This window comes from Carcharhinus amblyrhynchos, chromosome 3 (genome assembly GCF_965287045.1).
Source record: "Carcharhinus amblyrhynchos chromosome 3, sCarAmb.v2.hapA, whole genome shotgun sequence".
Classification (NCBI taxonomy): domain Eukaryota; kingdom Metazoa; phylum Chordata; class Chondrichthyes; order Carcharhiniformes; family Carcharhinidae; genus Carcharhinus; species Carcharhinus amblyrhynchos.
In genome coordinates, this window is record NC_137326.1 from 107,244,478 (window position 1) to 107,256,637 (window position 12,160).

General features: G+C 41.8%; 1 protein-coding gene across 3 annotated transcripts in view; it reads right to left on the bottom strand.

The window, feature by feature from the left end:
- Positions 1-12,160, bottom strand: part of LOC145340995 (major facilitator superfamily domain-containing protein 8-like) — a 62,725-nt gene that overhangs the window by 30,503 nt on the left and 20,062 nt on the right. For all 3 annotated transcript variants that reach the window (XR_013886327.1, XM_080185641.1, XM_080185643.1), the window contains exons 2-3: positions 6,804-6,989; positions 2,806-2,868 (exon numbers count right to left, since the gene is read on the bottom strand). Coding sequence is in view for 2 of the 3 variants with exons in the window: in XM_080185641.1 (XP_080041767.1) it covers positions 2,806-2,868; positions 6,804-6,989 (249 nt within the window). In the remaining variant the exon portion in view is untranslated. The remainder of the gene's footprint in view (positions 1-2,805; positions 2,869-6,803; positions 6,990-12,160) is intronic.

The following is a 12,160-nucleotide window of genomic DNA, read 5'->3' on the forward strand; positions in this document are numbered from 1 at the left end:
CAGTGAAGATTATTTTTACTTTGGCTTGAAAAGCTAGGGTGCTTTATTTTGTCCGTGAAAAGCAATTACATGATTTCTTCTATCAAAGAAAGAAAAAGAGCAAGGTCAGGAAAAAAATCATTTACATAAAGGTTCTGAATTCCAAATCCTCTTTCACAACCTTCTGCTAAAGCAGACCTTTGGACTGTTTTAAAAGAGAATCAGATAGTTTATTGAAGAGAAATGCCAAAGGACATGGAAAGCAAGCAGAATTGTGGTAATAAACCTGGTTGCTCCTTTGAAGAACAAGACAGTTTGATTTTATTCCATATACCATTATCAATATAGACGTGTGCAAGACTAGTAAAGGCTTCCTTTCAATCCATCTGGATTGCTGGAGTTCAGCAACCAATTGCATAGTTTACAACCTATATCCTACTCCAAATTGTTTTTCAACACCTTTTCAAAATCACTGCTTGGGGTGAACTGTTCATTCGTCAATTATGTTGTGAAATATTTAAAAATGTGATCTGTTCATTACTTTCCCTATAAAACATTATTCCACGGCCCTTCATTATTGTTCATGAAATCTCCACGTTGAACTTCTTCACATTCTTAAGGATCTGGATCAGCCCAGTCTTCCCCTTTCATTCTTCTCTTTAACACTGACAAACTCAGCAGGGCTTGTCACACTGGTCGACAGGCGAGATGAATCAATAAGATCACGCTAGAGGTGCACAATCAAGTGCACGCCTGGTTTCTCACCTCAGGAAGGGCGCGAGACTGATTTAAATATTCAAATAAGAATTTAAATAGATTAGCGAGCCTGAGATGCAATCATCCAAGGTCATTTGCCTTAACGGTCTTGCTGGTGAAGGCCCTCACCGGCGAGGATCACTATCGTCCCCATCAAGGGGGCCTTGACGTGATGGTGTCATAGATAAGACCAGAGGTCACTGAGGCCCCTGGGTCATCGAAGGCATGGGGGTGCAGGAGAATAAAAAAAAGTAGATTATCCAAACGGTGAGGGATTGTAGAGCTGAGATGAAGAGGTGTTTACGTGTCCTGATGCATGAATCACAGGAGGTTGGAATGCTGGTACAGCAAGTTATTAGGAAGGTATTAGAATGTTATTGTTTATCGTGAGGGAAATTGAATACAAAAGTAGCGAGGTTTTGCTTCAGTTATACAGGGCATTGGTGAGATCACATCAGGAGCACTGCTTACAGTATTAGTCTTGTTATTTAAGGAAGGATGTAAATGCATTAAGCAATTCAGGAAATGTTTATTACAATAATACAATGAACGGGTGGGTTGTCTTGTGAGGAAAGGTTGGACGAGGTAGGCTTGTATCCGCTGGAGTTCAAAAGAGTAAGAAGTGACTTTGATCCTGAAGGGTGGATGTGGAAAGGATGTTTCCTCCTGTGGAAGAATCTCAAACCAGGAGTCAGTGTTTAAAAAATGGATCGCCCATTTAAAACAGAGTAAGGAAAACTTTTCTTTTTCTGTGGCGGTCTTTGAACTCTTGTTCCTCAAAAAAGTGGTAAAAGTAGAGTCTTTGAACATTTTTAAGGCAGCGCGAGATAGATTCTTGAAAAGCAAAGGGGCGAAAGGTTATTGGGGTAGGTGGGGATGTGGAGTTGAGATCACAATCAGATCAGGCAAGATCTTGCTGAATGGTGAGGAGGCTCGAAGGGTCAAGCAGACAATGCCTGCTCCTAATTCGAGTGCTCATGTGTAACTTCCACAAAACCATCGTAAAGGGTATTGTCTCTAAAAAAAAGATCCAGGAGATGCCTCCAAAAGGACATCCCCAATGACAATATGGACACTACATTCAGTTGTTTGATGATAAAGTACCTTCCCTGCGTAATTATGTAGAATTTCTTCCTGAAACAATTTTGTAAGTAAAAATGACACAATATTGCTAGAGGAACTCTCTGTAGTTATTGTTTATTAAGTTCACTACATCTAGATATGGCAGATGTAAAGAGTCAACATTATACACATTTCCAAATTAATTATTTCATAGTAAGTGGGTCCTGTGATCTGTGCATTTTCTGTCTACTTATTTAAACATGACACTGTTTTATCATTTTCCTTCGAAATTAATGATATTGCAATAATATACTTCACTGGTGCTTTCCTTTACAAAAAAATGGTAAGGGATGCAAGGGATGAAGACATACATCACTAACATTTCAAATAAATCTGTATTGAGAACCTGAAATTTTATCCACTTCTCAATGGCATTGAAATTGCCTTTATATATTGTGACCCTATATGTAATAAAACAAATCAAGATAGTGAATAAAGGTGAAAGGAAGCTTTTCTCAACAATAATAAGAACATAAGAACATAAGAAATAGGAGCAGGAGTAGGCCATCTGGCCCTTCAAGCCTGCCCCGCCATTCAATAAGATCATGGCTGATCTGAAGTGGCTTAGTTCCACTTTCCCGCTTTTTCCCCATAACCCTTAATTCCCTTGTTTGTCAAAAACCTATCTACCCGTGTCTTAAATATATTTAGCGAGGTAGCCTCCACCACTTCAACGGGCAGAGAATTCCAGAGATTCGCCACCCTTTGACTGAAGAAGTTCCTCCTCAACTCCGTTCTAAACTGCACCCCCCCCTTATTTTGAGGCTGTGCCCTCTAGTCCTGCTGTCCTTTCTGAACGAGAAGAATCTCTCTACCTCTACCCTATCCATCCCTTTCATTATCTTACACGTCTCTATAAGATCCCCCCTCATCCTTCTAAACTCCAACGAGTCCAGACCCAGCCTATTTAGTCTCTCTTCATAATACAGCCGTGATAATTCAGCTTACCTGCTACCAGCCGACTACCAAGTAGTAACCATTTTGAATATCCCATGAAGTACATAAAGTTTCCTAAAAACAAAAGTTCATTATTTAATTCCATAATATTTTGCCTTTATTACAATTCATCAAATTACTCTTCATAGAAAGGCAAGAAATAAGTAGAGGTACACACAAGGTAAGTCAGTTTTGGAAAGCCAAAATGACAGATTTTTTTAAAAATGAGATTGTTTTACATTGTCAGCATCACGTCACACTATTCTATGCCTGTTCCATTGAAGGGCATCAACCTTAATTGTCCACAAGTCATTTTCTTTCAGCTATTAACTGACCCTACGTACATCTTTGGCATAAATCAAAACAGAAAATATTGGAAATACTCAACATGTCTGGCAGCTTTCATGGAGAGGGACACTGAGCAAACGATTCACATGGATGATCTTTCATCAGTATCAAAAAGTCTGGGTTCAACAGCAGGTTATTTGGGCAGAAGTTGTTTCAAGTTCCAATGTCCCCACAGACCCAGGTTTGATTCCTGGTTTGGGTCACTGTCCGTGTGGAGTTTGCAAGTTCTCCCTGTATCTGCATGGGTTTCCTCCCGGTCCTCCAGTTTCCTCCCACAGTCAGGAAAATGTGCAGGTTAGGTGCTAAATTCTCCCTCAGTGTACCCAAACAGGCACCAGAGTGTGGCAACACAAGGAATTATCACAGTAACTTCATTGTAGTGTTAATGTAAGCCCACTTATCACTAATAAATAATTAAACTTTAAACTACAGAGTCAAGCATGTCCCCGTTGGCTTCGATGTGTTTCTCTGCCTGGATATCATCTTGATTGACAACAGTGCATTCAGTCATGCAGGGAACACGCCAAAGCAGGCCACAAAACCAATAGGTCTGATCCACAATCATGAGGAGCTCCCTAACCCAAGAAAGGATAGCAGGACTAGAGGGCACAGCCTCAAGATAAGGGTGGGGGCAGTTAAGATCAGAGTTGAGGAGGAACTTCTTCACTCAAAGGGTGGTGAATCTCTGGAATTCTCTGCCCGTTGAAGTGGTGGAGGCTACCTCGCTAAATATATTTAAGTCACGGGTAGATAGGTTTTTGATAGACAAGGGAATTAAGGGTTATGGGGAGAAAGCGGGAAAGTGGAACTGATCCACTTCAGATCAGCCATGATCTTATTGAATGGCGGGGCAGGCTCGAAGGACTAGATGGCCTACTCCTGCTCCTATTTCTTATGTTCTTATGTTAACATAAGGGCTAGATGGCCTACTCCTGCTCCTATTTCTTATGTTCTTATGTTAACATAAGAAATAGGAGCAGGAGTAGGCCATCTAGCCCTTCGAGCCTGCCCTGCCATTCAATAAGATCATGGCTGATCTGTCGTGGCTCAGTTCCACATTCCCGCCCTCTCCCCATAACCCTTAATCCCCTCTCTTATCAAAAACCCATCAACCCGCGTCTTAAAAATATTTAGCGAGGTAGCCTCCACCACTTCAACAGGCAGAGAATTCCAGGGATTCACCACCCTTTGAGTGAAGAAGTTCTTCCTCAACTCTGTTCTAAACCGCTGTGTTCTCATGTTCTCATGTCTGGAAAAGCACGGGGGTCTGATGGAGGGGAAGGAGTTGGGGACCAGAGTAGCACTCTTATTCCACCTGTTCCACAAGCAGTAAATGAAAACATTTACAATTCCTTGAAGCTACACTCAAATCACTTCAGCTGTCGGATTTCCTGAGACCTCCTAAACCCAGACACCCAGTGTAAACCTCCAAAACACCTTGAAGAAAGAGGCTGCAAGCTTCATTAAAATATTTAAGTTCTCACCATAGAAAATCTGGAACTGTAATGTGAGCATATGACTTGAACCCAACCCACTAATTGGTGTTAAAAATCAGCCACTTGATCTGATTTTCCTTTTTTCCCCAGCTAAAGGTTCCACATCTTTACGTCTTCTATTGTGTATTTTTTGAACATTACAACTGATATAGTATGAAATATCTGTTCTACAAGTTACTATTGCACAAATTGGTTACAGATGGGATAAAATTTTATTTATTGTCACATGTACTAGTATACAGTGAAAAGTATTGTTTCTTGCGCGCTATACGGACAAAGCATACCACACATAAAGAAGGAAAGGAGAAAGTGCAGAATGTAATGTTACAGTCATAGCTAGGGTGTACAGAAAAATCAACTTAATGCAAGGTAGGACCATTCAGAATTCTGATGGTAGCAGGGAAGAAGCTGTTCTTGAGCCGGTTGATGCGTGTCCTCAGACTTTCGTATCTTTTACTCGACGGAAGATGGTGGAAGAGATTATGGCTGTAGTGCATGGGGTAAAGGCGTAAAGAGAGCTTCAAGTTTTTAGGTGTCCAGATCACCAACAACCTGTTCTGGTCCCCTCGTGCTAACACTATAGTTAAGAAAGCCCACCAACACATCTACTTTCTCAGAAGGCTAAGAAAATTTGGCATGTCAGCTATGACTCTCACCAACTTTTACAGATGCACCATAGAAAGCATCCTTTCTGGTTGCATCAGCTTGGCATGGCTCCTGCTCTGCCCAAGACTGCAAGAAATTACAAAGTGAATGAAGCCCAGTCCATCACACAAACCAGCCTCACATCCACTGACTCTGTCAATACTTCCCGCTGCCTCAGAAAAGCAGCCAACATAATTAAGGACCCCACACACCCCAAACATTCTCTTCTATCTTCTTCCGTCAGGAAAAAGATACAAAAGTCTGAGGTCATGTACCAATCGACTCAAGCACAGCTTCTTCCTTGCTGTTTTCAGACTTTTGAATGGATCCACCTCACACTAAGTTGATCTTTCTCTACACCCTAGCTACAACACTACATTTTGCACTCTTTTTCTTCTCTGTAAATGGTAGGCTTTGACCGTATAGCATGCAAGAAATAATATTTTTCACTTATTCTAATTCAAGTGACAATAATAAATCAAATCAATTTCAAATCAAAAAAATCAAATCAACTCTAAGTTGATGAGAGTTGTAGTAGACATGCCAAATTTCCTTAGTCTCCTGAGAAAGTAGAGGCATTGGTAGGCTTTCTTATCTATAGCGTGGCATGGAGAGACCAGGACAGGTTGTTGGTTCTCTGGACACCTATAAACTTGAAGCTCTCGACTATTTCTACTTCGTCCCCATTGATATAGACAGGGGCATGTCCTCCACTACACTTCTTGAAGTCAACAACTGTCTCCTTTGTTTTGTTGACATTGAGGGAGGGATTATTGTGGTCATACCAGTTCACCAGATTCTCTCTTTCCTGTACGCCGTCTTGTCATTGTTTGAGATCTGACCCACTATGGTGGTGTCATCAGCAAACTTGAAAATCGAGTTGGAGGAGAATTTGGTAACACAGTCATAGGTAAGGAATGTAGTAACGGTCTGAGGACACAGCCTTGTGGGGCACCAGTGTTGATGATGATCATGGAGGAGGTGTCCTACTGATTACGGTCTGTGCATTAGGAAGTCTAGGGAAAGGGAGGAGCCACGGAGTTTGGAGAGGAGTTTCGTAAAAATAATGGAAGGCTAAGCTGTAGTCAATAAATAGGAGTCTGACATAAGTATCTGAGTTATCTAGGTGTTCCAGGCTTGAGTGTAGGGCTTGGGAGATGATGTCTGCTATGGACCTGTTGCAGTGGTAGGCAAACTGCAGTGGATCCAGGCAATCTGGGAGGTCGGAATTGATTCGTGCCTTGACTAACCTTTCAAAGCACTTCATAATGATGGATGTCAGAGCCACTGTACAATAGTTATTAAGGCTTGCTATGCTTTTTTTGGTACCAGGATACCAAAGAAGCAAAACATTTAAAATATCTGGTAAAATACTGTACAGATCTCTGCTACCTTTATTCAAAAAATGTACTTCAGCCTCTCCCTCCATTATCTACCCAGAATTGTTCTCTGCTTCTGAAAGCCACTGTAATTACTAATACATCTGTCAATGGATAAAAAGGATGGGAAGAGTTAACTTACCTGCAATCTCAAATAAATTAGCAAATAATATGATGGGTTTTGTCCTTTGTGTTTTATCTGAGACACGTCCAAAGATGGGGCTTGCAATCAGCCCACTAAAACTGAACGCAGAGAGCCCCAGACCCAGAAAATAAGGTTCTGCATCAAGCGTCTGAAGATATGCCCAGATTGTTGGAAGTATTACAGCTGAAACAACAAATAAAAACAAACATTTAGAACACACCTCAAATTATGCCTGGTTACAACTATATTACAAAATACAGTGTAGGAGGTGGCCTTTCAGCCCATCTAGCTTATACCGCCTTTATGAATGCTCTATTCCCTTTGTGCCATTCTCTCACGTTCTCTCCCTAATCCTGCACATTCTTCAATTTCAGTCTGATTTCCTTTTGATTTCTTCAATTGAACCTGCTTAATTTTCAGTACACGCATTTAAATTTAGAAATACCAACGCACCTCCAGTGATGTTGCCCATGTTAAATTTTACCATTTGAGTGAATGTTGCCCAGGTGAGAACAGAGAGGTGTTACATTTCAGAAAAAAAAGTTGTGGAAGATCAAGCTGGAGCTTTTGTAAGCATTTATTTACATGGTTAGATATTACAAACACACATTTCCCAAACCAAAAGCACATTCTCAGTCTATTTTAAATGGTACCAGTGAATCCCCAGTTACCCCACCTGCATAACATTAACAGGATCCTTCACTCTCCTTATTAAGCGTATACAAATAACATTTCAAAATGTATTAAATCAAAAATCATCATAGTGTACAAATATTACAATAGGAGCAGGAGTAGGCCATCTAGCCCTTCGAGCCTGCCCCGCCATTCAATAAGATCATGGCTGATCTGAAGTGGATCAGTTCCACTTTCCTGCTTTCGCCCCATAACCCTTAATTCCCCTGTCTATCAGGAACCTATCCACCCGTGACTTAAATATATTCAGCGAGGTAGTCTCCACCACTTCAACGGGCAGAGAATTCCAGAGATTCACCACCCTTTGAGTGAAGAAGTTCCTCCTCAACTCTGATCTAAACTGCACCCCCCTTGTCTTGAGGCTGTGCCCTCCAGTCCTGCTATCCTTTCTAAGCGGGAAGAATCTCTCTACCTCTACCCTATCTATCCCCTTCATTATGTTATACGTCTCGATAAGAACCCCCCCTCAGCCTTCTAAACTCCAAAGAGTACAGACCCAGTCTATTTAGTCTCTCTTCATAGGCTAACCCTTTCATCTCTGGTATCAGCCTAGTGAACCTTCTCTGCACTCCCTTCAAGGCCAATATATCCTTCCGCAAGTGCAACGACCAAAACTGCACACAGTACTCCAGCTGCGGCCTCACCAGTACCCTGTACAGTTGCAGCAAGACCTCCCTACTTTTATATTCTATCCCCCTTGCTATAAAGGCCAACATTCCATTCGCCTTCTTGATCACCTGCTGCACCTGCAGACTGGGTTTTTGCGACTCGTGCGCAAGGACCCCCAGGTCCCTCTGCACCGTAGCATGCTGCAGCTTTTCACCTTTTAAATAATAATCCCTCCTACTATTATTTCTGCCAAAGTGGGTAACCTCACACTTGCTAACATTATATTCCATCTGCCAGGTCCTCGCCCACTCGCTCAGCCTATCCAGATCTCTCTGCAGACTTTCCACACCCTCCATGCAATTTGCAATCTTAAATTCTTCTCCAATTAATACTCCTAAAATTCTCATCATCTCATAAGAAATCATCAACATGCCTTGTTAAAATGCCTGAAATATTTTCTATCGATACTAATAAAACATTAGAGATCTACTCTTAGTTGAACACAATCTATTTTCAGCAAAATATCACACCCTGGATGCATTCTTCAGTCCACAGACGCATTTATTTTGTTTGGACAGCTTTCCTTCAGCACTTGCTGCCTCTTTAGACAGTTTCAAAAACACTTCCCTTTTCCAAGTATTGCCCTGCAGAAATGCAGTTTTTAACCTCCAATGACTGGCACTCCAATGAAATGTGGCCATTGAAAGGGTTAATACAAGTTTAAAAATCATATAAGCTGCAGGTTGCTAAACTCAGTCACACACGGAAAACCAATGAGAAAACCACAGGTCTTGATTAAAGTAGACCCAGATAAGCGACAAGGACCATAAAACTCTCAGCTACAAGGGAGGACTCGGTCACACCGCATACACACAAGGCCATCATTGAATTATGTGCAGCTGCAGCTTTTTGGTGTGCTCAAACAAGAGACAATGGGACGGGGGAGTTGATATACCACTAACTAGAAAGATAACTTCATAACTGTGAAGAAATACATGCTTGGTGACATTAAAATTAGTTAGACATGCACAAGATCCAATTGGACAACTATGCCATTGTTATACATTATGTAATCCAATTATCATGAGTGGATATAGATGACGTACATTTCTGACTGGTATATGCTAATTACTTGTAATCAAATCTGGAAGTCTATCTGTTTGTGTGAAGCTGTACCCAGTGTTCTGCACTGTGCTACCATTGGTTTACTGGAGTCCAAGTTGCAGCTTTTAAAATTCTGAAATTCTTCACCTGGTCACTTGAAAGGAACAAAGTCTGTAAAACAGGTGGAAAGCAACAACCTACAGCTATGAAAACTAAAAAAAAAGTGTTCTCTACTAGTTTTGGAACAGTCCACACTAACATTTGAATCATCCAGTCACCCTTCAAAGCCTGCAGCAGCTAGTCCACAAATAAGTTCCATCTGCAAAAACTTTCAGCACAAATCCAACTAGAAGACAAAGCTGAGTGTTTCTTCAGTGTCTCAGAATAAACTCCAAACTCCCAACAATGCTTTTCCTTTATTAATTTATCCCCAGGTTTATTGGTGCCCTCCAAATATTTACAACCATGAGGACTTCTGCTTGTAGTTTTTTTAAAAGCTATTCTGTAGATATTATTTAATTGTCTAATCTATTTAAACTACAGCATCTATGTGCACGTTGCACCACTATGAGATCTCTTCTTCTTGCACTGTTGGAAGGTCTTTGTCCAAGAGAAAAGACTTGTAAAGCTTTCGCTTTCATCAGACCTCTCACTCTGTTACACAACCAATGAAATTTTTCTAAAGGAGGCAAGTTACTCGCTGCAGTATTCCTCGCCCTCACCCCACCCCACCCCAATTCAGTTTCTCTTGGGCTCCTTGATGCCATACTCAGTCAAATGCTGGATGTCAAGGGCATTTGTTCTCACCTCACCTCCAGTGTTCAACTCTTTTGTCCGTGTTTGAACCAAGGCTATAATGAGGTCAGGAACCAAATGACTCTGGCAGAACCCAAATTAAGCGTCCATGACTAAGTTATTGCTGAGTAAATACCACTTAACAGCACTTTTGATGACCCCTTCCATTACTTGACAGATGATCAAGGGTAGACTAATGGGGCAGTATTGGTCGTGTTGGATTTGTCTTGTTTCTTGTGTCATTACATACTTGACAATTTTCCACATTGCCAGGTAGATGCCAGTGGTGTTGTAGCTGTATTTAACAGCTTTGGCTTAGGGCTCGGCAAGTTCTGCAGCACAAGTCCTCAAGACTGTCAGGACCCATTGCGTTTGCAGTATCCAGTGCTTTCAGCCATTTCTTGACATCATGTAGAGTGAATTACATTGGCTGAAGACTTACATTTGTGATGCTGGGGACCTCCAGAGGAGGCAGAAATGGATCATCCATTCGGCACTTCTGGCTGAAGTTTGTTGCAAATGATTCAGCCTTATCTTTTACACTGATGTACTGGACTCCTCCATCATTGACGATGGGGAAATTTGTGGAGTCACCTCCTCCAGTGAGTTAAGTATCCACCGCCATTCACAGCTGAATGTGGAAGGACTGTAGAGCTTAGATCTGATCAATTGATTGTGGAATTGCTTAGCTCTGTGTATAACTTGCTATTTATGCTGTTTGATATACAAGTAGTCTTGTGTTGTAGCTTCACCAGGTTAACACCTCATTTTTATGATGCCTGATGTTGAGAAAGGATATACTGGCACTGGACGGGGTGCAGAAGAGATTCACTAGATTGATTCCGGAGTTGAGAGGGCTGGCTTATGAGGAGAGAATGAGTAGACTGGGGCTATACTCATTGGAATTCAGAAGAATGAGGGGAGATCTTATAGAAACATAAGATTATGAAGGAACAGATAAGATAGAAGCAGGGAGGTTGTTTCCACTGGCAGGTAAAACTAGAAATAGGGGTATGGAGTCAAAATAAGGGGGACCAGATTTGGGACTGAGTTGAGGAGGAACTTCTTCACCCAAAGGGTTGTGAATCTGTGGAATTCCCCGCCCAGTGAAGCAGTCGAGGCTACCTCAATGAATGTTTTTAAGGCATGGATAGATAAATTTTTGAACAGTAAAGGAATTAAGAGTTATGGTGAGCAGGCATACAAGTGGAACTGAGTCCACAAAAAGATCAGCCATGATCTTACTGAATGGCAGAGCAGACTCAAGAGGCCACATGGCCTACTCCTGCTCCTCGTTCTTATGTTCTCATGTAATGACTGTACAGTGGTCATTCTGACTCGATGGGCTGAATGACCTAATTCTGAACTTAGATGGCACTTTGGTCAGCATGGACCAAATTAGGCCAAAAAGCCTGTATCTCTGCCGTAGTTTCTATGATATGCTGGGCTCCTCCATCATTGACGATGGGGATATTTGTGGAGTCTCCTCCTCCAATGAGTTGTTTAAGTATCCACCACCATTCACAGCTGCAGAGTTTACATCTGACCCACTGATTGTGGAATTGCTTAGCTCTGTGTAATATTTGCTGCCTATGCTGTTTGACATGCAAGTAATCTCATGTTGTAGCTTCACCACATTGACTCCTCATTTGTAAGTATGCCTGGTGTTCTTCTGGCATGTCCTGCTTTTCATTGACCTAGAGTTCATCCCCTGGCTTGGTGGTAATGGTAGATTGGGGGATATGCTGGGCGTGAAGTTGCAGATTGCGGTTGAGTACAATTATTCTGCTGCTGATAGCCCACAGAGCCTCATGAATACCCAATCTTGATCTGTTAGATCTGTTCAAAATCTATCTTATTTAGCACAGTGTAGTGTCACACAGCAGGATGAAGGGTATCCTCAATATGAAGAGAGAACTGTGTTTCTGAAAGGACTGTGCAGTGGTCACTCTGACCAATACTGTCATGGACAGGTGCATCTGCGGCAGGCAGGTTGGTGAGGACAAGGTGTAGAATTTTTCCCCTCTTCTCGGTTCTAGTAGCGATGTCCTTTAGCACAGGGCCAGCTCAATCTGGACATTGAAGTCCTCCAGCCAGAGTACATTCTGCACCCTTGTCATTCTCAGTGCTTCCTCCAAGTAGTGTTCAACATG